The following is a 24,808-nucleotide window of genomic DNA, read 5'->3' as shown; positions in this document are numbered from 1 at the left end:
CCCATATCGTCGGGTTAGGCCCATGGGCGACGAAAAATACCCCTTAGCGGACGATTTTGAGACGTTGTCTATCAGAACTTTTCTTGTAGTGAGAGTGAAATAATTCACTTAACTCATTTGTGATTCCACAAATGAGTCAACCTAATAACCCTTTTCTTTTGTTCACACATATAATTATTGTTATTATATGCTATACACAATACTGAATTTAACCGCCAATCATTTATAGTACATGTGATAATTATGTCTCTTTGGATATTTTCATTCCCTTATTTGAAACTTTATATTTTTACAATTTTATATTGTTTAAAACACTAATGAAAATTATGGCAAGACCACACTCGTATCAAAACAATTTGACGCGGCGTCGCACTAGTCAGAATGTATGACTTGGCACCTTCCGCGGGTGTTAGAAAAAATAGTCAATATATTTATATTAAACAATTTTACTTCTTTCTTTATTATCCATTAGCTAGTACACTTTCGTGCTAGCCTTTTATTTTTGCTCCATAGTATATAACAATGTCATGACATGAGTGTGTTGGTTGTATTGAATCTTAAAGTTTAATGATCTATCATTAGAAATACACTAGATCTAAAGTAGAACTACACTTCTAAACCGGTTTATATCAATGGAACCCATATAAAAATGAAGAAAAAACACACATTTCAACAGATTAGTTGGTGCCACAAAGATGTACTATAGTGTGGTTGTATTTATCTTAACATATTTAAGTATCACTATAAAGGATCTTACAAATTACGACATTAAGAAATATCTGAATTTTGGATGCTAGAATTGTCTTGCTTGGCAATAACTAATGAAAATTGTAATGCGTGTGATAGGTATCTGCAAGTGGTTTGTTCACGAATCACGTATGCTAGACCTTCTAGTAGGCCTTGCTCCCGTTTTCATTTATTCGTGATATAAAATTTTCCCGCCATGTCATTCAATATTTAGCATGTGTATAAGAAAACCAGTCTCGATCTAGGACTTTTTTTTTTGCCTTTTCTGTTTTTTCAACATACATAAGAGGATAGTAGCCTGTCTAAATTATGAAAATCCTATTTGGGAACCAGCAAGACTTTTTAAACCATCTAAAACCAACTAATTGTAACCATTAAAATTTACACACTTGCGAAGATAATTTAGAGTTAAATACTGTACCAAAAGTGTGAACATGGAGTATCAATGTATGTCTACAGGTTGGGTTTATAAGCGTAGAATGTATCGTAAGCGGGTGACCTTATTGTTCTAGCCTACGACAGGCCAGACTGTGAACTCTTGTCTTTGTTTTTCACAAAGAAAATGACCGACCAAGCTCAAGATGAACCATATAACCTTTGCTAATTGCATGGACAATAGATGAGATATAAATGCAAAGCATTTCTTGATACTCCATGGTTGATCATGGTTTGGTGGACAACTGGATTGTCAAAAAGAAAAGTTCGAGCTGGATGAGCTATCCAAGCTTGGGTCGTTCTGGATTCAAGTTCGTAAGACTAGCGGTCTTGAGCTTATTTGGATATACTCCCTCTGTTAACTAATATAAGATACTTTAGATATGTAAAAATAGAGTAGATACAAACCAAAATAAATGAAATTACATACTAAAAATAGACTAGATACAAATTAAAGTGGGTGAATTCACAAAAGAGCTAAGATGTCTTATAAAAGCGAACGGAGGGAGTATATGTTGGTAATTTTGTGAAGCTGATATTGAGCTTATACTTGACTCTTGTCAAAATAATTTTTTTTTTGTATATAAGTGAACATTATCATTATTTTTCTCACAGTGCAAACTCACTTGATGTAGTCTAATCTAACCCTAACAAAAGGCTGTCTCGTTTAATAAACCATATGAAAGTATGAAACACATCGATAATTTGGTCGTCTCCCTTAAAGAAAGGGAAAATTTGCTACAGGACACCGTTATTTTCTGGCGTTTGCCAAAACACACTGCTCGATTGTGTCTTTACCAGATACCATTACAATTTCGTGGCACATTTGCCAGAACACACCACCTAGCCGAAAACGGAAAGTTTTGCACTTTTACATGGGATGACTGGTTTTGAAGACAAAATGCAAAACTTTCCGTTTTCAGCCAGGTGGTGTGTTCTGGCAAATATGCCACGAAATTGTAATGGTACCTGGCAAAGACACAATCGAGCGGTGTGTTTTGGCAAACGCCAGAAAATAACGGTGTCCTTAGCAAATTTTCCCTTAAAGAAAAGATATTTCGGCCGTTTTCGAAAAAAAAAGAACAATTTGGTCGTCAATTTACCGTCCGACATCGAATTGGTGCCGGCTAGGGGATCTCGCTGCCAGATCGTGTTCCCAATTTCAAATCCGGTGGCGCCGCCTCAACTCCTTGTTCGAGTCGGGTAAATCCACATGCTACTCCAACATGTGGAGGGAACAAATTTCTATGATGATTGGCGCAACATGTATTTCAGAGCATCATTTATGTTTTTTTAAATTCATCATTTGTGTTTGACACGAGAAAAGTTGGAATGTGAATTTGATGTCGCGGATCAAAGGGCCTCACTTATTGGTTGGTATTTATGGAAAGTACACAATTTCCAATGGTTAATATATAAGTATACACATAAAGATATCCATGCCATCAACCAACACCATTACATGCACATGTTTCAAAAGTTATATTTAACACCGGTAACCATATTTTTTTTTGGAGCAACCGGCAGGAGCTCTGCCTTTTCATTAAGAAGAGGGAAATTTGGCTAGTTTATAAGGAAAACTGGCCGAAAACCGATACAACCACAACACCGTGTCCAGTTTATAAGGAAAATCAGACAAGAAAAAACCACACACGACACATTTTTTTGGAAAAACCGGCGAAAACTGCACACCTGGCCACACGACCTGGATAAATCAGGTCTGGAGCGCCGCCGAATGGCACCAGCACGACGGCAACAACGAGCGCCGCGACTGCCCGGTCCACGTCCCTGGAAAGGAAGTCAGAGCCGAGAGAGACGGCTAGGCCTTTCAAGCTTCGAGGGGCGAGGCAGGCCGCAAGGCAAGCCAGCGGCACTCGCGCACCGACGGAACACAAAAACGTCGACCCAAGCAGTAGCCAAGGCATTGCCGGAGGTGGCTCCCAAACATTCCAAAAAATAACGCCTCCAAGGAGGACACGCCGCGGTCATTCAATCCAGCGCAGCAGGATTTGGGTTTTCACCCCGGAATGATAGGCGGAGGTGTGTGAGGACTCCACGGCAACGCCTCCAAGGAGGAAAACGGTGCCCTCGAGCGTCGCCGTTGCCGGCACCGACCGAGTCGGGCAAGACTTCCGTCCGGAGACCTACAACATCGCCACTGTCAAAGACAGCCCAAACCCCGGACGAGCACAAACCACCGCAACAGGGGCACCGCCCACGCCACGGAGACATACCCTACCGCCCACACAGCCAGGCATATCATCAACACGCCTTGTTCCCGGAGCCGCCGCTCCGGCCTCCACGCACGGTAGGCCAGCTCCTCATGCCAACCTGCCGCCGTCCCCGAGGCGTTGCGAAACAAACACTCGGTCCATCAAGAGCCGCGCCGCCGTCCATGCGCCATGGCACACCTCAGCCATGGGCTTGCAGGTGCCAGCAATGGCAGCCTGCCACACGCAGTGGCCCACCACGGCCACCGGGACACCGGCGAAGCTAGGAGTAGCCTCCACGCGACCGCCGCGCCGAGACACCCCGAGATCCGCCGTCCTCTGCGCAACCTCCGTGCCAAGGCGAAGCCGGCCGCCCCAAACCCTCCACCACCGCGTCCTCGGGGCCGCCGTCCCGGCTTACTAGCGCCGGCGAGCACCAGCCTCGAGCAGGCCCAGATCGGGCCCTCCTAGGCCCAGATCCAGCCCCGGCCGCGCCATCGAGCAGCAGCCACGCCGAGGGGCCGACGCCAGCGCCAGCCGCGCAGCCCAGCGCGTGCTCGCCGATGCAGAAGCCCCCAACCGCCGCCGTCGCTAACCGCCATCGTCCGGCCGCCGCGGGAGGCAGAGCAAACGGAAGCGGGTCGCCGGTCGGCCACGCGTTCACCGCGGGACTCCCCCAACCACCTTCGGCGGCAGGGGCCGCTGCCACCGCGGCCAGGCCAGCGGCAGTGGCGGGAGGGAGGAGGGTGCCCTGGGGGCCGGCGGTGGCGCGGGTGAGGCTCCCCCGAGTCGCCGCTGCGGGCGACGCGAGGGCTGTTTGATAGCTCTTTTTTCGCCGCCGCCTTCAGGACCAAAAAACCAGGCATCTCGGGTTCCACCCCTTCTCGTCGCTGTCTGTAACCATACATTTCATACTTTACCTTTTTTTCTTTCTTTATCCTATGCAATTTGCAATGAATTACATGCAATAGTGGTATCAAGCCTGAATGCAATGAATCATCCTCCTCTAAATTATGTCTCCACCGTATAGAATCTGACGACATGACAAGAGCACATGACCTGATACTAGCTTGATTCATTTGTGGAATATCACATGATATTAGCTTCTAACAAAATATAATTATGTCATATGGAAAATAAACCAGTAAACATTTCATGACACAACACAAGAGTGAAATATAATTCACTTAACTCATTTGTGATTCCACACATGAGTCAAGCTAATAAACTTTTTCTTTTGTTCTCACATATAATTATTGTTACTTTATGCTAAACATAATACTGAATTGAATCACCAATCATTTATAGTACATGGGCTAATTATGTCTTGTTGGATATTTCATTCCCTTATTTGAAACTTTATATTTCTCCAATTTTATATCATTTAAAACACTAATGACAACTATGACACTCGTATCAAAATAGTTTGACGCGACATCGCAGTAGTGAGAGTGTATGACTTGGCACCTTCCGCAGGTGTTAGAAAAATAGTCGATATATTTATATTAAACAAGTTTACTTCTTTCTTTATAATCCATTAGCTAGTACACTTTCGTGCTAGCCTTTTATTTTCTCTCCATCGTATATAACAATGTCATGACATGAGTGTGTTGGTTGTATTGAATCTTAAAGTTTAATGATTTATCATTAGAAATACACTAGATCTAAAGTAGAACTACACTTCTAAAACGGTTTATATCAAAGAAACCCATATAAAAATGAAGAAAAAAACGCAGATTTCAATAGATTAGTTGGTGCCACAAAGATGTACTACGGTGTGGTTGTATTTATCTTAACATATTTAAATATCATTATAAAGGATCTTACAAATTACTACATTAAGAAATATCTGAATTTTGGATGCTAGAATTGTCTTGATTGGCAATAACTAATGAAAATTGTAATGTGTGTGATAGGTATCTGCAAGTGGTTTGTTCATGAATCACTTATGCTAGACCTTCTAGTAGGCCTTGCTCCCGTTTTCATTTATTCGTGATATAAAATTTTCCCGCCATGTCATTCAATATTTAGCATGTGTATAAGAAAACCAGTCTCGATCTAGGATATTTTTTTTTTTTTGCCTTTTCTGCTTCTTTCAACATACATAAGAGGATAGTAGCCTGTCCAAATTATGAAAATCCTATTTGGGAACCAGCAAGACTTTGTTAAACCATCTAAAACCAACTAATTGTAACCATTAAAATTTATACACTTGAGAAGCTAATTGAGTTAAATACTGTACCAAAAGTGTGAACATGGAGTATCAATGTATGTCTACAGGTTGAGTTTATAAGCGTATAATGTATTGTAAGCGGGTGACCTTATTGTGCTAGCCTACAACAGGCTAAACTGTGAACTCTGTCTTTGTTTACCACTAGTTGAATGCCCGTGCGTTGCTACGGATAAAAAAACATATGGGTCAAACAACTATCGTACTTTTAAAAGTGTGTCCTATATGACAACTGGTTTTATTTCTCTCTCACTTCTTTTCCCTAGAAAATTATATGTATCTCTTCTTGGCAAATAATTCTTAGAAGCTGATCCAAAAATAAACCTCCGTGGACCATATGGTGTTAAAGTTGAGATCTCCCATAGAATTATTTTTTCCCCTTAACTACCAACTTCTATGCGAAGACAAAGGTCATCATCGTTTCGCCGCCTCTCCACTTCCATCTTTGTAGTTTCAAAAATGTGTTATCGTTTAGGCACCTTTTTTTTTGCGAAAATTCCACCGATCTATTAATAATCATCAACCATAATATAAATAGCCCAGGTACTTGGAACACCTAGCGACGACTACAAACGCTAGCACGAGCCAAAGGCGCGCCGCTGTCCTCGCCCCTCCATCACTGGAGTCAGGCAAAGCTTGTCGTAGTAGAGCTTGTTGTAGTAGACAGACGAGAAGTCGTCGTGCTAAGGCCCCAAAGGACCAACGCACCAGAGCAGTAATCCTCGCCGTTGATGATAACCGTAGATCGGAAGAGACTAACAAATAACCACACCATCAAATACGATAACCAACCGGATCCTAGAAGATCCGCCAGACACACAACTCCACGAGCCCTCCGCCAGCGCTAGACGCATCACCCGAACGGGGATAGGGCGGGAAGGACCTTATTCTGATTTCAGGACGTAGCCGCCGCTTCACCATCCCGGACAATACACTGCAAAATAAGCTAAAAAGGACAAAAACTCCCCGCCGTCGAGGAGCCGTGGTCCGCCATACCTCCAAGGCCCCAAGGCCGCTGGAGGCGGAGCGAACCAACAGCGTCGCCGGCGAGGAGTACGGAACCCTAAATTGTTCTGGAGCCGCCACCTCAATCGCCTAACTACATCAAATCTATGAAATGGTTCTCACCTACCGCAAAGAGATAGAGCCAACTACAATGTTTGTCTCTCCTTATTCTTCAACGACAACGAAGATAACGCATTTCTGACAGCAAAAAACTAAAAAATAATAATATGATGTACAGCTGAACAAATTAAATTAACACAAAATCATAATTGCTACACCGTGACTTGGGATGTACAATTTTGAGTGTGGCGCCTCTCCAAGGAGGTCTTCTATGTATACAGAGATGGAGAAGCTTGGCACACACCCCCATCATTGCCATGTCTCCCCCTTCCTCCGCCACTCATCACCACCCAGGCAGCCGGCGGTTAGATCAAGCCGGTCCTCGCTGTTCTGTCATCATCCCCGAAGAAAGATGCAAAAAAAATCTGGGGATTAAATTGAAAGAGAAGAGCGAGAAGCGAAGATTTAGCACCTGCAAAGGATGGGATGGAGATATTTACAGAGGCATCACGGTCACGAGCCCAGCTACTATATAACCTATTGGCAGCTTCAAACTATTTTCCTTATAGATCATATTCATTCCTAGAAATAGGGGAAAAACATGAGATCAAGATGAACATTGTTATCAAATATATATCATTATGTTGTACACGAACAAATGTTGAACTGTAATTTTATTTATTCATCAAGAGTGAAAGAAAAGATAAGCAGAAAACTTAAAATACCAAATGAGAGGCTTGTCAGTTCTTCAATCATCAGAAAGCCACAACAACATTGCATCGTAACGAAGTCAAGTGAAAAGAAGACATGCATACGCATACACTAAATAGGAAGTAGTAGGGTGCCACTAAATAATATTCCATTTTATTGTTCTAATTTTAAGAAGCGAGTGATGAGGAACACCTTCAATTCCGGTTCCTCGCAAATGCGATGACGAATGAGGAGATGACCAAATGACAAATCACAACTTCATAGTATTTAATTGTACCCAATGGAACAAAAATATGTAAGATATGCTACAAGATTAACTATTTTCAGACTTAATGTCACATGAAACAAGCAGAAATAGTATTGGGGTTGACATACAACACAATTTTTGGGCTCAATTATCATCATAATGGGGTCTTCTGAATAAAAGAACTCAGGTCAGGATCAAAAAAATTAGGACCGATCAGCTGGCTATTACATGTCATATATGCGGATGAATCACATGAGCTCCATATAGGGAAAGCATGCTTCACACCTCGATCCATTTATTGATTACAAGCGAGAACGAGAGAAACATACTGAGAAAGATATGTGGTACCACATACGTTGCTGGAAGGAAGCGGCAAGAGAGGTGCAGCCCTGCTCACCCTTATGGTACTGCCGTGACCGACTCAACATGATTGATGCCATGCTCCACTTATGTCCGCACTGTAGTAACAAATTAAAGTGCCTTCAACACAAAGAATCCAATACGTGACCATGTTTATAAAATATAAAGATTAAACATAATAACTACATCATAACATAGGGTGAAGGGCCAGGTAGCTTGCAAATGAGCCCAACTTTATAAACAGTCAAATAGTAAATTAAATCTCTAAAATGAACTAAAATATATGGAATAATTTTCTACTTATGTGCAGGGAACAAACAAATAGCTTGACACAGTGTAATGAGATGAAAACATAAGAACATCAAATCAATTTCTTAAATCACAACATGCAAATATCGTGAAAAAGTACGAAGTATGTCACCTTGGCAACAGACATAGAACCTTCACCAAACTGAGTCCAAAACTTTGTTGACATATTTGGCTGCAGAGTAAAATGTTATTTCATTCGGAGGAAAATCCACAGAATTGAGAGTTAAGAAAGCCTTACAGCCGGTGCTTCCGCAATATTTTTCTAATGATTTTTTTGTAGACTGCACTCTTTCTGCTAAAGGTGAATAGCATTTCCATGTTTGTCATCAAATACCTTCACAGATTGAAGTAGTGCCACATTAAACAATGGAGGACCTGTGCAGATTGAGAGAATGATTGTTGAACGGATGATATCGGAATGTTACCTAGACTTCTATATGGCTTGGTTGAGTAATATACTTCTCAATCAAGAGTGTGTTTATGCCAAATGTGCTGCAGCTTCATATTGAGCACTCAGTACAGAATCCACTAAGCCATCTGAATACAAAGATCAAATATCAAAGATCAAAATAACAAAGATCTAAAGAAAAGCATGTATGTCAGAAGACTTGATTAGTGCAGCACAGTTTAATAAGCTATACTTAGCGTACTACAGAACCATACTAAAAATCTGCAGCATAATTTGTACCAAATCATGCATCTCACATATCAACAAAACTCTATAAAAACTTGAACATCTCACGGAATCGTGCAATGGGAAGCCAACCTTGGTGGAGCACCGCGGGACGGATGGAGCTGTAGTGCTGGAGTACGGACTGAACAACAGTAAACCTCCAACAACGCCGACCGGTCGACCACGGACACGGAGAAACGAACCCGACAACAAACGGCCGAATCTGTGCGTGAGGACGAGCTCGGGTGGTAGGCCAGGCCGATAGGGGCGTGTGTATTATTTTCCGTAGTAGCCATGTCGGGGCGGCGCTCGAAGGAGATCCCGTGGAGGTCGAGGCCACGAGTGTGGCCGGACATGTAGGCGTTCGGGGCTGTTCGAGAAAAACTGGGGAGATGCGGGAGGACGGACCAGGGGGAGGAGCGGGTGGTGGAGGGAGATCGCGTGCAGTACGGCGACGACGGCCGGCAGCCCGGTGCCCTCGCGGCCGAGCGTGGATCGGACCATGGAAAGGAGGAGTTGGCGACCATCGTCGTCGCCCAATGATGTTGCTGCTTCAGACAAGAGGAGGAGGAGGAGGTCTGTGAAGGGGATCTCGTTCTCATCCATCCCATTGGCTGGATCTCGGAGGGAGGGTGAGACATCGCGGGGAAATACGAGGCGGGGTAGGTCGCCGGCACAGGGTGGCGGCAGGCGCACGGACGATGGCGGCGGCGCGGGCGGGGCGGAGTCGTGGGTAGGGAAATGAAGGAGGAATCACATCTGGGGATCATGTCATACCTTTTTTGAGAGAGATAGCTGAGTTAAAAAGGAATGTGGAGATTGTATCCTGATTTTGGTTTGGACGAGAGCGTGGAATTGCTATTAAATAGATCGGACGAACTGGAGCGTGTTAAATTAGATTGAACGGCTCAGATGTCTATAGTGACGACAATCAAATTGCGTTGAGTGTCAAACAACCAACTCCCATTTAATAGTAAAGACTAAGAAAATGACCAACCAAGCTCAAGATGAACCATATAACCTTTTGCTAATTGCATGGACAATATATGAGATATAAATGTAAAACATTTCTTAATACTCCATGGTTGATCATGGTTTGGTGGACAACTGGATTGTCCAAAAAAAGTTCGAGCTGGATGAGCTATCCAAGCATGGGTCGTTCTAGATTCAAGCTCGTAAGACTGGCGGTCTTGAGCTTATTTGGATATAAGATACTTTAGATATGTAAAAATAGAGTAGATGAATAAAACTACATATACTTAAAATAGACTAGATACAAATCAAAGTGGGCGAACGGAGGGAGTATTTGTTGGTAATTTTGTGAAGCTGATATTGAGCCTACTTGACTCTTGTCAAAATATTTTATTTTTTATGTAAGTGAAGTAGTGAACATTAACATTCAGTGCAAACTAACTTGATGTAGTCTAACCCTAAAAAAGGCTGTCTCGTCTAAACCATATGAAACACATCGATAATTTGGTCGTCTCCCATATTTCGGCCGTTTTCGAAAAAGAAAGAACAAATCGGTCGTCAATTTACCATCCGACATCGAATTGGTGCCGGCTAGGGGATCTCGCCGCCGGATCGTGTTCCCAATTTCAAATCCGGTGGCGCCGCCTGCCCGCCTGCCTCCCCAAACCCCAGCTGTACCGCCGCCGGGCCTCCGCCGCCCTAGCTAGGATTCCTTGCTCCCCCGCGAGAACATCCTATGCCCCGTGCACCCGCAGGCCACCGCTGCGGCGGCAAGCGGCCCATCGGCGGCGCTCACCGGACCAACTCCCCGACTTCCCGCCGCCGCCTTCCCCTCCCCAGTCACTTGCTCGCCGACGGTCCCTTCAGCCTCCGCTTCGCCCTCACCGCCGCGCCCCACCGCCCCCGCAAGCGCCGCAGTCACCCCGGCCCCTGCCCCCGCCTTCCCGCCCCCAGCCACTTCCTCGCCGTCCGTCCCTTCAGCCTCCGCTTCGCCCTCACCACCGCGCCCCACCGCCCCCGCAAGCGCCGCACCGGCGGCGCCAGTCACCCCGCCCCCTGTCCCCGCCGCCGCAGAAGCCGTGTTGTCGACCTCCGCCAATTCCTCGCCCTCGGCCCATTCGCCCTCCGTTACGTCCTCGCGGGCGGCGCATCGGCCTCTTGCCGCCGCCGGAAGGCCTCCTTCTCCTTGATAGACATCATGGGCTGCACCTTCTCGCGGGCCTCGAGGGTATACAAGAAAGCTGTCGAGGGGTTGCGGGAGGTGGGAGATCTCAGTGCCAATCAGGTTCAAGCGGACAAGGCTGATGCGGCCAGGAGGGGTATTGGCGATTGGACCAACATTAGATCGGAGGAGGTGCCCAGCTATAAGCCCAAAGAGGTAACACCATTTCAATCTCATGGGTCATGGCATAAGAAGAAGAAATTAACATGGTTCGCTATGGTGAAATGGTTAATGCACCTACGTTCGCCTTAATGGCGTTTACTGTGATGACTCGTAGAAGTAGCTCTTCAAATAGCTGTTTGTGAACTTGTTAGCCAGAGTGAATTCACCCATATAATTAGTAGAAATTTTCTTTCGATGGCTATTTTTTTGTTCGATGCTATGATTATAGCAACTACGTATCAAAGTTGAATGCTTTTGGGTTCCTCAAAGAAAAAAGATGTTCAAAGGGTTAGCTCTGCTTTTGTACTCTAGCTATGTTAAATGGATCAATTAGTGCATTGTCGATTAACCTGTCCGTTGTGACTTTTTTCAACAGCTTTTCACATATAACTCACATAGTTTGTACTTGTCATTTTCAGGATCTGCCTGAATTATTTACAGCTCTCACAAACGAAGAAGAAAGTTTAGTACACTACTATTTGTATGGTAGTGGTCACAGGTACACACTTGGCAATCATGCTTAGTGAATTTTATTCAATACTTCTGCTCTTATCTTGTTAGCACAATTAAGCATTATTCCTCTTCTGTTTGCAGTAAAGAAAGATTAGTACTGCATGAGTCTTCAAATATCGAGATTACCAGAGAGAAACTATGGTGCTTGAGGCCTCGTGGTTGGTTAAACGACGAGGTGAATATCCAAACTGAAGAAATTGTTTCATTAAGGAAAAACGTACTGAGAATATGCTTAAATGATGTTACCTTTTTTATGAACTGAAGAAATACCCTTCCCCAGACCCCACAATGTGAGGGAGCTTTCAGCACTGGGTACACCTCTTTTTTTTTATGTTCGAAGGCTTAATCTTGTATCCTATTTTTACCCCTTTCAGGTCATCAATTTTTACCTAGAATTGTTAAAGGAGAGGGCAAAAAGAGAACCCACAAGATTTTTAAAATGCCACTTCTTTAACACATTCTTCTATAAGAAGGTTAGCTGATCTGCATTCTTTGCTTTCTAGTACTTTGCTGATGTGGTAGCCTTCCTGTCTTTCTGCCGAACAAAGTTCTATGATAAGGGTATCCAGTGTTGGCTTGATATCCACCTTAGCTACATGGCTAGTCTCGTTGATCTGTTTATCCATACCTCATGGTTACGTAATTTTATGACCTTTGTTGAATTACAATGCATTTGTGGTACTTGTTATTCTATATATAAATGTTGTATGCTGTTCTTCTTCTTCCAATAAGGGTCAACATTCCATTCTAATTTTCACTTGTCAGATCCCCTTGCTATTTGACTATGTGTTAATAACCTTTATTGTTAGATCTCCTGTCATGATCTTTAACATGAAGCTTGCACTGAACAGTGAACACTTCACGACTTTCTGAATTCTTGTTCAGCTTGCTGGTGGAAAAACTGGTTATGACTATGAATCTGTCAGAAGATGGACAACCCTCAACAAGTTGGGTTATGCGCTAATGGACTGTGATAAAGTAAGTTGCTAATGGACCCACTTCTGTTGTTACTAATATTTTCTCTTTTACATGTTCATTTCTCATGATCAACTTACAGTCAGAATTTCGTGTGCAGATATTTATTCCAATTCACAGAGATTTACATTGGTGCTTGGCAGTTATTAACATGAAGGAAAAAACTTATGAATATCTTGATTCTTTTGGTGTCATGGACTTTGATGTACTGAGAATACTGGTAGGCTTAACCGATGTCTTAGAAATAAATTACCATCCGCTTAGATGATGTCTTAGACTACAAGTACTATTTTAGGGAGCCAAGAGGTATAAATATAGCCTCCGGTTACTTGTCTTATGACTTGTGAGAAAATGGTTCCTGAACAGTCCAGTGATTATGCATAAAACTTGAGGTGACCGTCTCAAATCATGTGGTACGCATAATTTGATTTGCCCATTTGGATGGCAGAACTAGCTAGTATAGTAGTAAAAAGTGCACTATTATGGTATGAATTATGTATGTGTGTCATTCACAGGATTAGCTGTGCGATGTATATAAAGATAATGTGTTAATTTCATGATTTTAGTGTATCTTATAAACCTATGTTCTTCAGCGTTATCTTTTATCTTTCATCATTTGAGATGTCTGCATGTTAAACATACTGAGCAGAAAATTAACATTATTACTTATCAATTTAAAATATATCCATGGGTTGCAATTGTTGTTTTTTATATTGCTAATTATTTCAATATTTGTTAAAGTGGAGTTATGTTTTTCTGTTTCTGTCAGGCTACATATATTATGGATGAAGTGAAGGACAAGAGTAACATAGAGTTAGACGTTAGTTCTTGGCAGGATGTATCAGTTCCTCTTTGTATGCAACATAATGGGTAAACTTTCTTTCCACTGCCTAAAGGTTTAAATTCAGCTGTGACTTGAGGAATAAGAGTTTTCTTTTGGTTGTGGCAAACAACTCATACGAAGTGCTAATTATCACCGCTCAGGCACTCAGTGCATGGCTGTATTTTCATCACCGGATTATTCTCTAGCTGAAAATCTCAGTTGTGCTTCCGCAGCGAGTAGATATGGATTTGTTTGACACTGAACTTGTTTTGTAATAGATGGGATTGCGGTATGTTCATGCTCAAGTTCATCGATTTCCACAGCCGAGGTGTCAGTCCATCTTTTAGTCAGGTGGGTATAATAGACGCCTTCTGACTTTCAACTTAGTAAATATGCTTGACTGGTGTCTCTTTAGAGGTGCTTGAATGTCTGCGAGCTCCTAGATCAGGCCCAACATGCTGACATGAGGCTTCATCTCTATCGCACACCCATATATAGTGGGCATTAACTTCTACCTGGTACTATGTAGTTTGATTTGGGTAATCAATTACTCTTTGCAGGAAGACATGGAATATTTTAGGAAGCGTACAGCAAAGGAGATCCTGAGATTAAAAGCTGAGTAAGGAATGGGCCCTTTATGATCAACATCTAGACATTTTACCATGTCAGGTATTCTTCTTGCATTCCGCTGGAAAAGATGCGAGGAAGTATCTCTGCTGTCAACTAGAGTCGTGGTGATTAAGCTCTAAGAGTATATCACCATGCCACCACAGTTTTGTAAAATCTCTAATTCATATTCATCTAGGATCTGATTTTGATAAAATAGGAAGGATGGAGAAGAGATGTATAGGGAAGATAATAAGACTTGTTTAGAGGTAGAGTGCTCTGCTCCCCCAATACCATGTATCAGCAATTGTAATCTGGAACTCAAGACAGTATAAGGCCGGCATGAATTATTCCTCTTATAACCTTATTCCATTATCTAAATACTGCTTGTACTTTTGTGAAAATTTAAGCAGATAATGATGTTCTGCGGTTACAATGTTCGTCTTGATCGTTATTTCAACATCCACAAATGGTGTACTAGAGAAAACTAACATCGATATGTTATCCCTACAGCATGATGCACATAAAAGGGTTGATAAATGATCAAGATAAAACTTTCATATTTTGCATTCTGAAATGTTCTTTTTATTATAATAAGAGTAGGTGAATCCACTTACTAATTTACGAATAAAAAAAAATTAGTAGAAACTTCCTATTTGGAATAGAAATAGGCTATGCTTCTGGCAGTATTAGCTGTTTAGTGACTGTACAATAAATAACTAAATAAATAAATGGAAGACCTAGATAATCCTGTCAGTCAGAAAAGGACGATCTAGATAAATAGGCCAGGTTGAATATAAATATATTTGCAATTCTATCTAGATAATCACTACAAATTTACCCCCATTTTACATCAAGGTGCACAAAAGTGATCTCCCATTTACAAACCAATTCATTTCAGCAGGATAGATCTAACTTTATTGCTCAAGGAGTTGTGACAAAGCGAGATCTGACCAACAACGACGGGAAATCCCATTTTTATCAATAGTATAAGTTCCATCAGATGCCCAAGAATGCTCTGCATTGGGACTCCCAATGCTCCTTAGCCAAGCGAACACGCTCCATCTGCATTCTCTTCTCCCAGTACTCTGGACAACTGTCGATAGTTCAACAATTCAATGCTAATAAACTAATCAGAAGAAACAGAAATTGTTCCTTTCTTCTGTCATACCTCTGCTCACTGAGAGCTAGTTAGGGTGTACACTTACCTATAGCTTAGTAACATGTTCAGCTCATCCAAGTGTATAGCATTAGGAAACACCCCAGCCTGAAATTGGAAATTATGTCAGTCAGCAAGTCACCCACATACGATCTACAGAACAGATGGACGTATTTATACCTGTCGGCACAAAGGGCACTTTGATCTATGATCTGCAGACTTAAGCCCATCAACAATTGTCACCGATGCGGCAGAACAGCAGCACAAGTAGCAAAATATGTGTCCACAGGAGAGAGAGACTGGATCATACATTGTGTCCTGCAAAAATAAAGAAATTACCTAGTTTATGTGGTGTACTGAGTAAGAGAATTTGCAAGGGTAAATAGATCTTGGCTTAGATGTCAGAAGTGCAAACTGACCAAGCAAATTGAACATGTCAAGCTAATATCAACGCGCATAGAGTCAAAGAGGTTGCATGAGAGCGTAGGCTGGTCATCGTCAAATGTGAGCAAACAGTCACCAAAGAGCTCCATTGCAGCCTCATTGTTCTTGCTCCTTCTCAGGTTCATGTAGAAAGCCATTAACTCAGGCAACCATGGGGACTGAAGTATCTCAATGTGCAGGCTCTGGGCTTGAGCTTTGAACTCCTGCCCTTGCTTCGAATAATGTATCTGCAAAAGGTAGTTCTCATTGTTTTAAATTACTTACTTATAATCAACTTCTATTATCTGAATTGCAATGGCAGTTACAAATTCGATAGTTTATTCCCATTGCTGGTTAATGTACTCAATAGAAATATGATAATGCAGTTCAAGTATACCATCATACCCTTTTGAGTATAGTCCATGTTATTCCTATATGCATTGGCAGACTTCACTGAAATTTGCCTGTTTAAGCCTATATAATGCATTAAACATATATGCTTTTCCCCTCTAATGCAGGAGTATAGTTTTTTCCCTTTCCTTTTGTTATTATTCTATGAAGATCTTAAATGTTAATATATTTCACTTTTAAAGAAAAAGCAGGCCCATCTAAGTCTATGGCCATACCTTGTCGTACTTCTTTAGAATTTTCCTCATCGCCACAGCGTTTATGACTGCATATGTAACCAAGTCTTTGCCTTGCTGTATCAGTTTCCCATGGCTCTTGTGACACCTGTTGGTGAACCACATGGCGTATTTCTTGAAACCTGACGCCAAGTGTAGTTAAAGAAGCTTCTTGGCCTTCTCGTTGAAGCAGCCAACGACGGCTGCCATCTCACCGAGTAGGGATGGGAAGAAACTCCCATCACATACTGCATATTTGTTAATACATTGTCAAGTTTCCAACCATGAAAGGTAATATAAACACCACTTGAACTAGAGTACTCTCAATGCCAGTCGAACCGTCCATGGATTATTCTTCCTTTTGTCGGCACTTTGCAGTCTTTACGGAAAAAAAAGCCCCAAAGTAGAATAGAGATTTGGAGTGAAAGGCACAGAGGCACCAATCGCAGTAAGCTCCTTGTCAAACCTATTAACATAGCGCATTTGACTCTATACTGGTTGGTTCCCTTAGTTATAGAGTTGTTTAAGCGACTTTACTAATAGGTGTCACCACGTTCAGTACTTTGACTCTTATCAACATGAACATTTTTAATTTGTTAGCTGTGCCTAGATATGTAAAATAGCACTCTATAGTTTATTGCTGAAGCCATCTCTAGGTGTATTCACTTTGAACTAATAGTAGGTTTGGCCCTGTAGTTGTAGCGCCGTGCTGCCTCCATGTCGATCTGTGGGCAAAATTTAACCACTCTGGTTTATTTTACGGGTAGAACCAAATATATCACACCTTATTCTAGTGAAGAGAGAGACTTGGGGCTTACTGGCTAGCCCGAGTGCAAACCCACCGCTCTCTTAATCAGGTACCGCAGTGGTTCCTCCCACTGTTTGTCTAGTTTTATTCAACTGAGGGGCTCCTCTCCGAGTTGGTCTTTGCATGCATGTGTGCAGCTTTGTGAATGCTAGAGTCTTTCTTGATCGGTGCACAACCTATGTTTCCGCTAGAGCAAATGTTAACAGAAAAACTGAAACTGGTGGTGAAAAACTATTTCTCTAAATTCTAGGGGCATCTGCGTGAGCAAACCATGAATACCCACATTAGTCTTTTTTTCCTTTGACAGAATGAATCCCAACATAAGTTATTTTATTTTATAAACTATATATCAATCCCCACGTCGTTAATGGCTTTGACTCTATGTATGTATCTATCTGCGAGAAGTTATCATAGCTGAAGAAAAGGCAAGTGGGCCTGGTAAAATATACAGGTGGATTTTGCCAGCAAGGATCACCTGTAGAATCCCAAAACCACGGTGTAGCTAGGCCGCACACGCGTTGCATGCGGAATTTGTCAAGATGATGGTAACTTGGAGCAAGTAAAATGCAAGAATATTGACACTGACAACGACCGATTCTAATTCTCTTCGAGGTTTGTCATTTTGCCAGAGGGGTGAATCCACTAAGGGCCTCTTATTCAGAAAAAAAAAATGGATACACCGGGAAAGATCCGAGAAAGCAGGAGGCTCCAAAGTGCGAGCCAAAGCTGGCAGAAGCAAATCACAAACCATTTTTTGGTGGATTATTTATAGTGGAAGCAAATAACAAACTTACAACGTACGCCACCACAAAAATAGTGACAAAATGAAGCCGATATGGCCGTGGTTTTTACCTGAGCAGTGGCCGGCGCACCGGACGCTGCCGGCGGCCGAGGAGGAGGCTGCCGTTTCGTGGTGGGATTTTTTGAGCATTTCTTGAGGCGTTTGAGCCCCACGCCGGGGAGCTCCTCCTCCACCCTGATCCCCCTCATGTACGTCTCGTACTTCTTCGTGAACTTCATTGCCGGCCGGCCGGCCGGCCGGCTGATTCCACCGGTGGCAAGGTCACCAAAGCAGAAATGAGCCAAGCTAGCTTGGTTCTTATACTGTACATCAGATAAGAAGTTTTCTCCGATGTTAATAAATTCAGAATAGCAGATGAGGTCATGAGGAGGTCTGTCTCGTGTACAATGCAATGGTATGATAGATGGTGCCGTGGATGCTTGTACCTTCCCGATTTCCTTGCCTAAATTCAGCCGAATCAGGTGTGTAATGTGGTCATGGCCGGCAACGCGCTGGCACCTCAGCATGCTACGCTGATATAAGAAATTAAAACAGCAGCGCAAGTTGACGAGCACGGGTAAACAACATATAATTTGACTGTGTCGATCACGCAAGATATCGATTTACAATAAATCTACCCTAGTTAACAATGTCAAATGTTTTTCATCGGTTACAGCTAGAAGGGCAGTTTCAACACCCGATTATTATCTACCTGAAATTCTGTGTTGTACTTCAGCAATGAGTAGACATGGATTTGTTTGACGCTGAACCTCTTTGTAATAGATGTGATTGTGGTATGTTCATGCTCAAGTTCATGAAAGATGCAAGATAGAACTGGTGGAAACATGCAAGATGCTCCCTTGAATAACATCGGAGACCATCTACAAGTTAGAGGAGGTGCCTCTCCTCCGGATAGCAGACGTAGATCGTTGGTGAAAAATGGCAAACCCAAACCAACCAAATAGGCTGGGTTAAATATAAATATATTTACAAGTATATTCGGTTGGTCACCATAATTTTACTCCTATTTAAGTGACCACGCATTTACAAATCAATTCATTTCAGCAGGATAGATCAAAACCAACAATGATGGGAAATCCCATTTCTACCATTAGACTACAAGTTCCATCAGATGCCCAAAAATGCTCTGCATTGGGACTCCCAATGCTCCTTCGCCAGGCGAACACGCTCAACTCGCTCCAGCTGCATTCTCTTCTCCCAGTACTCTGGGCAACTGTCGAATAGTTCAACAATTCAACTCTAATAAACCAATCACAAGAGAAAGAAAAGTGTACTTTTTTTTCTTCATATCTCTGTTCTCTGAACAGTTAGGGTGTTCGCATACCTATAGCTTAGTAACATGTTCAGCTCATCCAAGTGTACAGAATTAGGAAAGACCCCAGCCTGATATTGGAAATTAGGTCGTCGGTTAGTCATCCACAAACATCTGTGCACTGAATTGTGATGGAATTATTTATACCTGTCGGCACAAAGGGCACTTTGATTTGTGATGTGCAGACTTCAGCCCATCAACAATCGTTACCGATGCAGCAGAACAACAGCACAAGTAGCAAAATATGTGGCCACAAGAGAGAGAGACGGGGTCAAACATTGTGTCCTGCAAAAATTAAGAAATTACCTAGTTTATATTGGTGCGCTGAGTAAGAAAATTTGCAAGGGTAAATAGAGCTTGGCTTAGATGTCAGAAGTGCAAACTAACCAAGCAAATTGAACACGTCAAGCTAATGTCAACGCGCATAGAGTCAAAGAGGTTGCATGAAAGCGTAGGCTGGTCATTGTCAAATGTGAGCGTACAGTCACGAAAGAGCTCCATCCCAGCCTCGTTCTTCTTGCTCCTTCTCAGGTTCATGTAGAAAGCCATAAGCTCAGACAGCCATGGGGACTGAAGTATCTCAATGTGCAGGCTTTGGGCTTGAGCTTTGAACTCCTGCCCTTGCTTCGAATAATGTATCTGCAAAGTAGATGCTTCTGGTCATTCTTTTTAATTACTCCCTGATATCCAACTATTATTATCTGAAATGCAAAGCCACTTAACATTCAATAGCTTTATTCTCGTTTCTGGTTAATAAACTACCTAGAAATATGATAATACAGTTCAAACAATCAAACATACCATCATACCTTCTTGATTATAGTCCGTGGGATTCCTATATGCATTGACGTCTAGGGCTTCTGAAATTTGCCTACTTAAGCCTAGAATGCTTTAAATTAACAATATATGCTTTTCCCCTTTAATGCAGGAGCATATCGTTTCTTTCTTTTTGTCAATACTGTATCGAGCACTTAAATATTTGTGTTTTTTACTTCAAAAGAAAAGGCAAGACTATTTGAGTGTAAGGTCATACCTTGTCATACTTCTTTAGAATTTTCCTCATTGCCACAGCGTTTATAATGGCATATGTAACCAAGTCTTTGCCCTGCTGTATCAATTGCCCATGGCCCTTGTGACATCTGTTGGTGAACCACATGGCATATTTCTTGAAACCTGATGCCAAGTGTAGTTCAAGAAGCTTCTTGGCCTTCTCGTTGAAGCAGCCAACAACGGCTGACATCTCGTCGAGAAGGGATGGAAAGAAACTCCCATCACATACTGCACATTTTGTCAATAATTTGTCAACTAATAACCAACCATGAAAGGTAATATATACACCACTTGAACTAGAGTATTCACAATGCCATCTGAGCCGTCCATGACTCCATGGTTCCCTTTGTTGTCACTTTGCAGTCTTTACAAAAACAATTGCCCCAAAATCGAAGCAGGCAACTTCTGGTTCTTATTATAGAACAGAAGTTGGAGTGTGAGGCACAGTTGCACCAATCACAGCAAGCTCCTTGCTAAACCTATGAGCACATCACAGTTGACTATATACTGGTTGGTTCCCCTAGTTATAGAATTGATTAAGGGATTTTACTAACACGGACATTTTTAATTTGCTGTGCCTAGAGATGTGAAGTAAGCAGTATATAAGTAGTCAGTTTGAACTGATAGCAGGTTATTGGACCTGTAATGGTAGCACAGTGCCGCCTCCATGCCGATCTGTGTGCGGAATTCAACTACTACTCTGTTTTATTTTACAGGCATATAATCGAGTCTATGACACCTTAATTGAATGACTCGGGGGCTCCTCTCCTAGTTGGTCTTGTGTTTTTAGTTGACAGTAGAACATGCCAGCATGCAGCTTTGTCAACTAAAACGATATGGCTGAGCCTTAATCTCTCGATCTATGCACAACCGATGTTTTTTTTGCTAGAGCAAACGTTAAGAGAAAATTTGAACCAGATTGTGAAAAATATGTATTTTCTAAATTCGAGGGGATCTCCCTGAGCGAACAATGAATCCCTACATTGGTTCGTTTGATTCTTTGCATGTATCTATCCCTGAAAAGTTATCATGGATTAGCGCCGTTAGCTGAAAAAAACCTTGAACGAGCTAATTGAAATAAAACAGGTGGGGCTGGTAACATGTACATGTGGACTTGTAGAAAATACCAAAGCCACGGCTGTAGCTAGAACGTACAGATTCCATCCAGAATTTGTCAAGCTGGTCACAAACTGAAGAAAGTAAAATGCAAAATATATTTGCGCTGACAGCGACCGGTTCTAATTCTCTCCTAGTTTTGTCATTTTGCCAGAGGAGGAATCCACACTAGCGACCTTATTTACAAATAGAAAGAAAACCGGGAAATAATTCCAGATAGCAAGGCCGCACAGGTTTGCATAGTTGCATGCAGAATTTGTCAAGCTGATCAGAGCCCGAAGCAAGGTTTGTTTTTTTCATAGGAAGAATCCACTAGCTAACCTTATTCAGAAAGACGGGAAAAGAGAACTCTGGGAAAGATTCCAGATGGAGCAGTAGGCTCTGAAGTGCGGGCCAAAATTGGCACAATGAAATGAAGAAAAGAAACCGAAATGGTGGGGTGGTTTTTACCTGAGCAATGGCCGGCGCAGCGGACACCGCCGGGAGCGTCGGTGGTGGTGGCGGCGGTGGCGGAAGATGCCGTTTGGTGGTGCGAGGCGAGCTCGGAGCGGCATTTCTTGAGCATCTTCTTGAGGCGCTTGAGCCCCACGCCGGGGAGCTCCTCCTCCATCCTGATTCCCCGCATGTACGTCTCGTACTTCTTGGTGAACTTCATGGCCGGCCGGCCGGCTGGCTAATTCCGCCGCGCGGCAAGATCACCAAGGCAGAATAGAGGCAAGCTAGCTCGGATTTTCCAGTGGGTTCCCAAATTTGGGCAGGTTGAGGAAGAAATGGGCAGCGTTGGATGGATCATGCACGAAAAGGAGCGAAGTAAAAGGAGGAGAGTCACGTGCTCTCGGACGGAAACAAAGTGAGGGGTGCAAGAATCGTGTGAACCTGCGGCGTTTCGCTCACGTGAATTGAGAGAGAGGGAGGAGGAAGAAGAAGAAGATTATTAGCAACACATCGAGAACCAGAGCCTTTTTGCGATGGCAAACGGGCGGGCATATATAACCTAGGCGATGGCCGACGGGTGACGAGAGGGGAAAGTACTCCGTATAAGCCAAATGGTTCCATGACGAGACGACGGGGTGTTCCCTGCGTGCGGTCGCGGTCGTTTTGGTTCGCGTCGTTTTTCCAATTTTCCCTGTCTTTTCCGCCGTCTCACGATGCATGCCGATCGATGACTCGATGAGGATATTGCTCATCAGGATAGGGTGCGATTCTCCGTTTCCCAGTGTTGGAGTTGGAGTGCGTGCAGTGCTGGAGGGCCACGACCGCGACGTGTAGATCGATCAGCAGCCATACCGTGTGTGGAACGTGGAATTAATGTGCTACTGATTGAGTGACGTGTTAGTTAACCGATCGCCTAATTCAGTTAAACTGTCGGTTCATGCAAGTGTTGTGTTTGTATGCTACTTCTGTACTTCTGCTGGCTCCATCTCCATCAGATGCCAAGATCGGAGCGTGCGTGCAGGCAAGATCGGAGCGTCTCTCGCTGCTCTAGCCTGAGTTCTAGTGGAGAGAAAGAGTTGGGGGCTTACTGGCTAGCCTGAGTTCGAACCTCACGGCTCTCTTAATCAAATACCATAGTGGTTCCTCCCACACTTTGTCTAGTTTTATTCAACTGAGGGGCTCCTCTCCCAGTTGGTTTTTGTATGTGTGCCTGTTTTTTTTTGTTTTTTTGTTTTGAAGAAAGGTATTTGTGTTTCTGAACTGATAGTAGAATATGCAAGCATGCAGCTTTGTCAACTACTTGATGCTTGAGTCTTAGTTTCTTGATCGGTGCATATCCTACGTTTCCGCTAGAGCAAATGTTAACAGAAAAACTGAGACTGTTGGTGAAAAACTATCCATTTCTCTAATTTCTAGGGGAATCTCCATGAGCAAACCATGAATACCCACATTAGTCTTATTTCCTTTGACAGAATGAATCCCAACAAAAGTTATTTTCTTTTATAAACTATATATGAATCCCCACGTTAATGGTGGCTTTGACTATGTATCTATCTGTGAGAAGTTATCATGGATGGGCACTGTTAGCTAAAGAAATTTCGCAGAGTGGACCTGGTAAAATAAAATATACAGGTGGATTTTCCCAGCAAGGACTACCTTGTAGAATACCAAAACCACGGTGTAGCTAGGCCTCACAAGTTCCATGCAGAATTTGTCAAAGTTTTTTTTTTGCGAATCAGAATTTGTCAAAGCTGATGGTTACTTGGAGCAAGTAAAATGCAAGAATATTGACATTGACAAAGACCGATTCTAATTCTCTTCTAGGTTTGTCATTTTGCCAGAGGGGGGAATCCACTAGGGTCTCTTATTCAGAAAAAAAAAATGGAAACACAAGGAAAAATCCAAGAAAGCAGGAGGCTCCGAAGTGCATGTCAAAATTGACACAAGCAAATCACACAAAAAATAGTGGATTATTTTGAGTGGAAGCAAATCACAAACTAACAACGCTAGTACAAAAATAGTACCACCTCCTATCCAAACAAAATGAGGCCAACATGGCCGTGGTTTTTACCTGAGCAATGGCCGGCGCACTGGCTGCCACTGCCGGCAGCGTCGGCCGAGGAGGAGGAGACCGTTTGGTGGTGCGAGCTGAGGTTGGAGCGGCATTTCTTGAGCATCTTCTTGAGGCGCTTGAGCCCCACGCCGGGGAGCTCCTCCTCCACCCTGATCCCCCGCATGTACGTCTCGTACTTCTTCGTGAACTTCATGGCCGGCCGGCTGATTCCACCGGCGGCAAGACCACCAAAGCGAAAATGAGCAAAGATGAGGCAAGCTAGCTTTGTTCTCGGTTCCAGCACGGGGATCAAGCACGGGAAGGAACCCAGCCAAGGAAAGGGACTCACTCACGGAAACTAAGTGCAGGGAGAAAGAATCGTGTGAGCTTTCTTGCGGCGTTTCGTTCACGTGAAGAGGGAGGGAGGAGGAAGAAGAGGAGGATTAGCAACACACCGAGAAACAGAGCCGTTTTGCTGTGGCAACGGACGGCATATATAAGCCGAGGCGATGGACGAAAGAAGAAGAAGCCAAATGGTGGCTCCATGACCGGTAAATCAAACGTCAGGACCTTATGGCGCCAGCACCTAATCCAGACCGACCCGTTTGCTGGAGATTCGCGCAACCGGGCCCACGCGGACGGGCGGTTGACCCCTACCGCCGGACTGATACGCCTAGGGTTCATAGCAATACGCGCGTGACGAAGCACAGCGCGTCGGCGGATACATTGCGTCCTCGCCGTCCTTCGTCTCTGCAAGCTTGCACGGC

The 24,808-nt window shown here is 43.2% G+C and overlaps 2 protein-coding genes and 1 pseudogene across 3 annotated transcripts; 1 reads left to right on the top strand and 2 right to left on the bottom strand.

Annotated features, from left to right (window-relative positions):
• Positions 1–10,695: 10,695 nt before the first annotated feature.
• Positions 10,696–14,542, top strand: LOC124672974 (putative ubiquitin-like-specific protease 1B). The gene is made up of 9 exons (XM_047209119.1): positions 10,696–11,337; positions 11,763–11,842; positions 11,938–12,031; positions 12,231–12,329; positions 12,742–12,834; positions 12,932–13,051; positions 13,601–13,701; positions 13,933–14,005; positions 14,215–14,542. Exons 1-9 carry the CDS (start codon positions 10,696–10,698, stop codon positions 14,275–14,277), a joined length of 1,365 nt encoding a protein of 454 aa, XP_047065075.1. The 3' UTR covers positions 14,278–14,542.
• Positions 14,543–15,259: 717 nt separating this feature from the next.
• On the bottom strand, positions 15,260–18,293 carry LOC124669809 (annotated as a pseudogene).
• Positions 18,294–18,983: 690 nt separating this feature from the next.
• Positions 18,984–24,270, bottom strand: LOC124678432 (probable E3 ubiquitin-protein ligase BAH1-like 1). Of its 2 annotated transcripts, none has more exons than XM_047214326.1 (6): positions 24,060–24,270; positions 20,421–20,665; positions 19,775–20,026; positions 19,535–19,672; positions 19,400–19,458; positions 18,984–19,288 (listed from the first exon to the last, which is right to left on the bottom strand). In XM_047214326.1, the coding sequence occupies exons 1-6, from the start codon at positions 24,253–24,255 to the stop codon at positions 19,183–19,185; spliced, it is 996 nt and encodes a 331-aa protein (XP_047070282.1). In that variant the 5' UTR covers positions 24,256–24,270; the 3' UTR covers positions 18,984–19,182. The 2 variants fall into 2 exon arrangements, with proteins under 2 accessions (XP_047070282.1, XP_047070281.1); XM_047214325.1 differs by lacking the exon at positions 24,060–24,270 and adding an exon at positions 22,004–22,546.
• Positions 24,271–24,808: the final 538 nt, after the last annotated feature.

This window comes from Lolium rigidum, chromosome 7, assembly GCF_022539505.1.
Source record: "Lolium rigidum isolate FL_2022 chromosome 7, APGP_CSIRO_Lrig_0.1, whole genome shotgun sequence".
Taxonomy (NCBI): domain Eukaryota; kingdom Viridiplantae; phylum Streptophyta; class Magnoliopsida; order Poales; family Poaceae; genus Lolium; species Lolium rigidum.
Note: the sequence above shows the minus strand (reverse complement) of the source record. Positions and strands in the feature narration are given on the sequence as shown.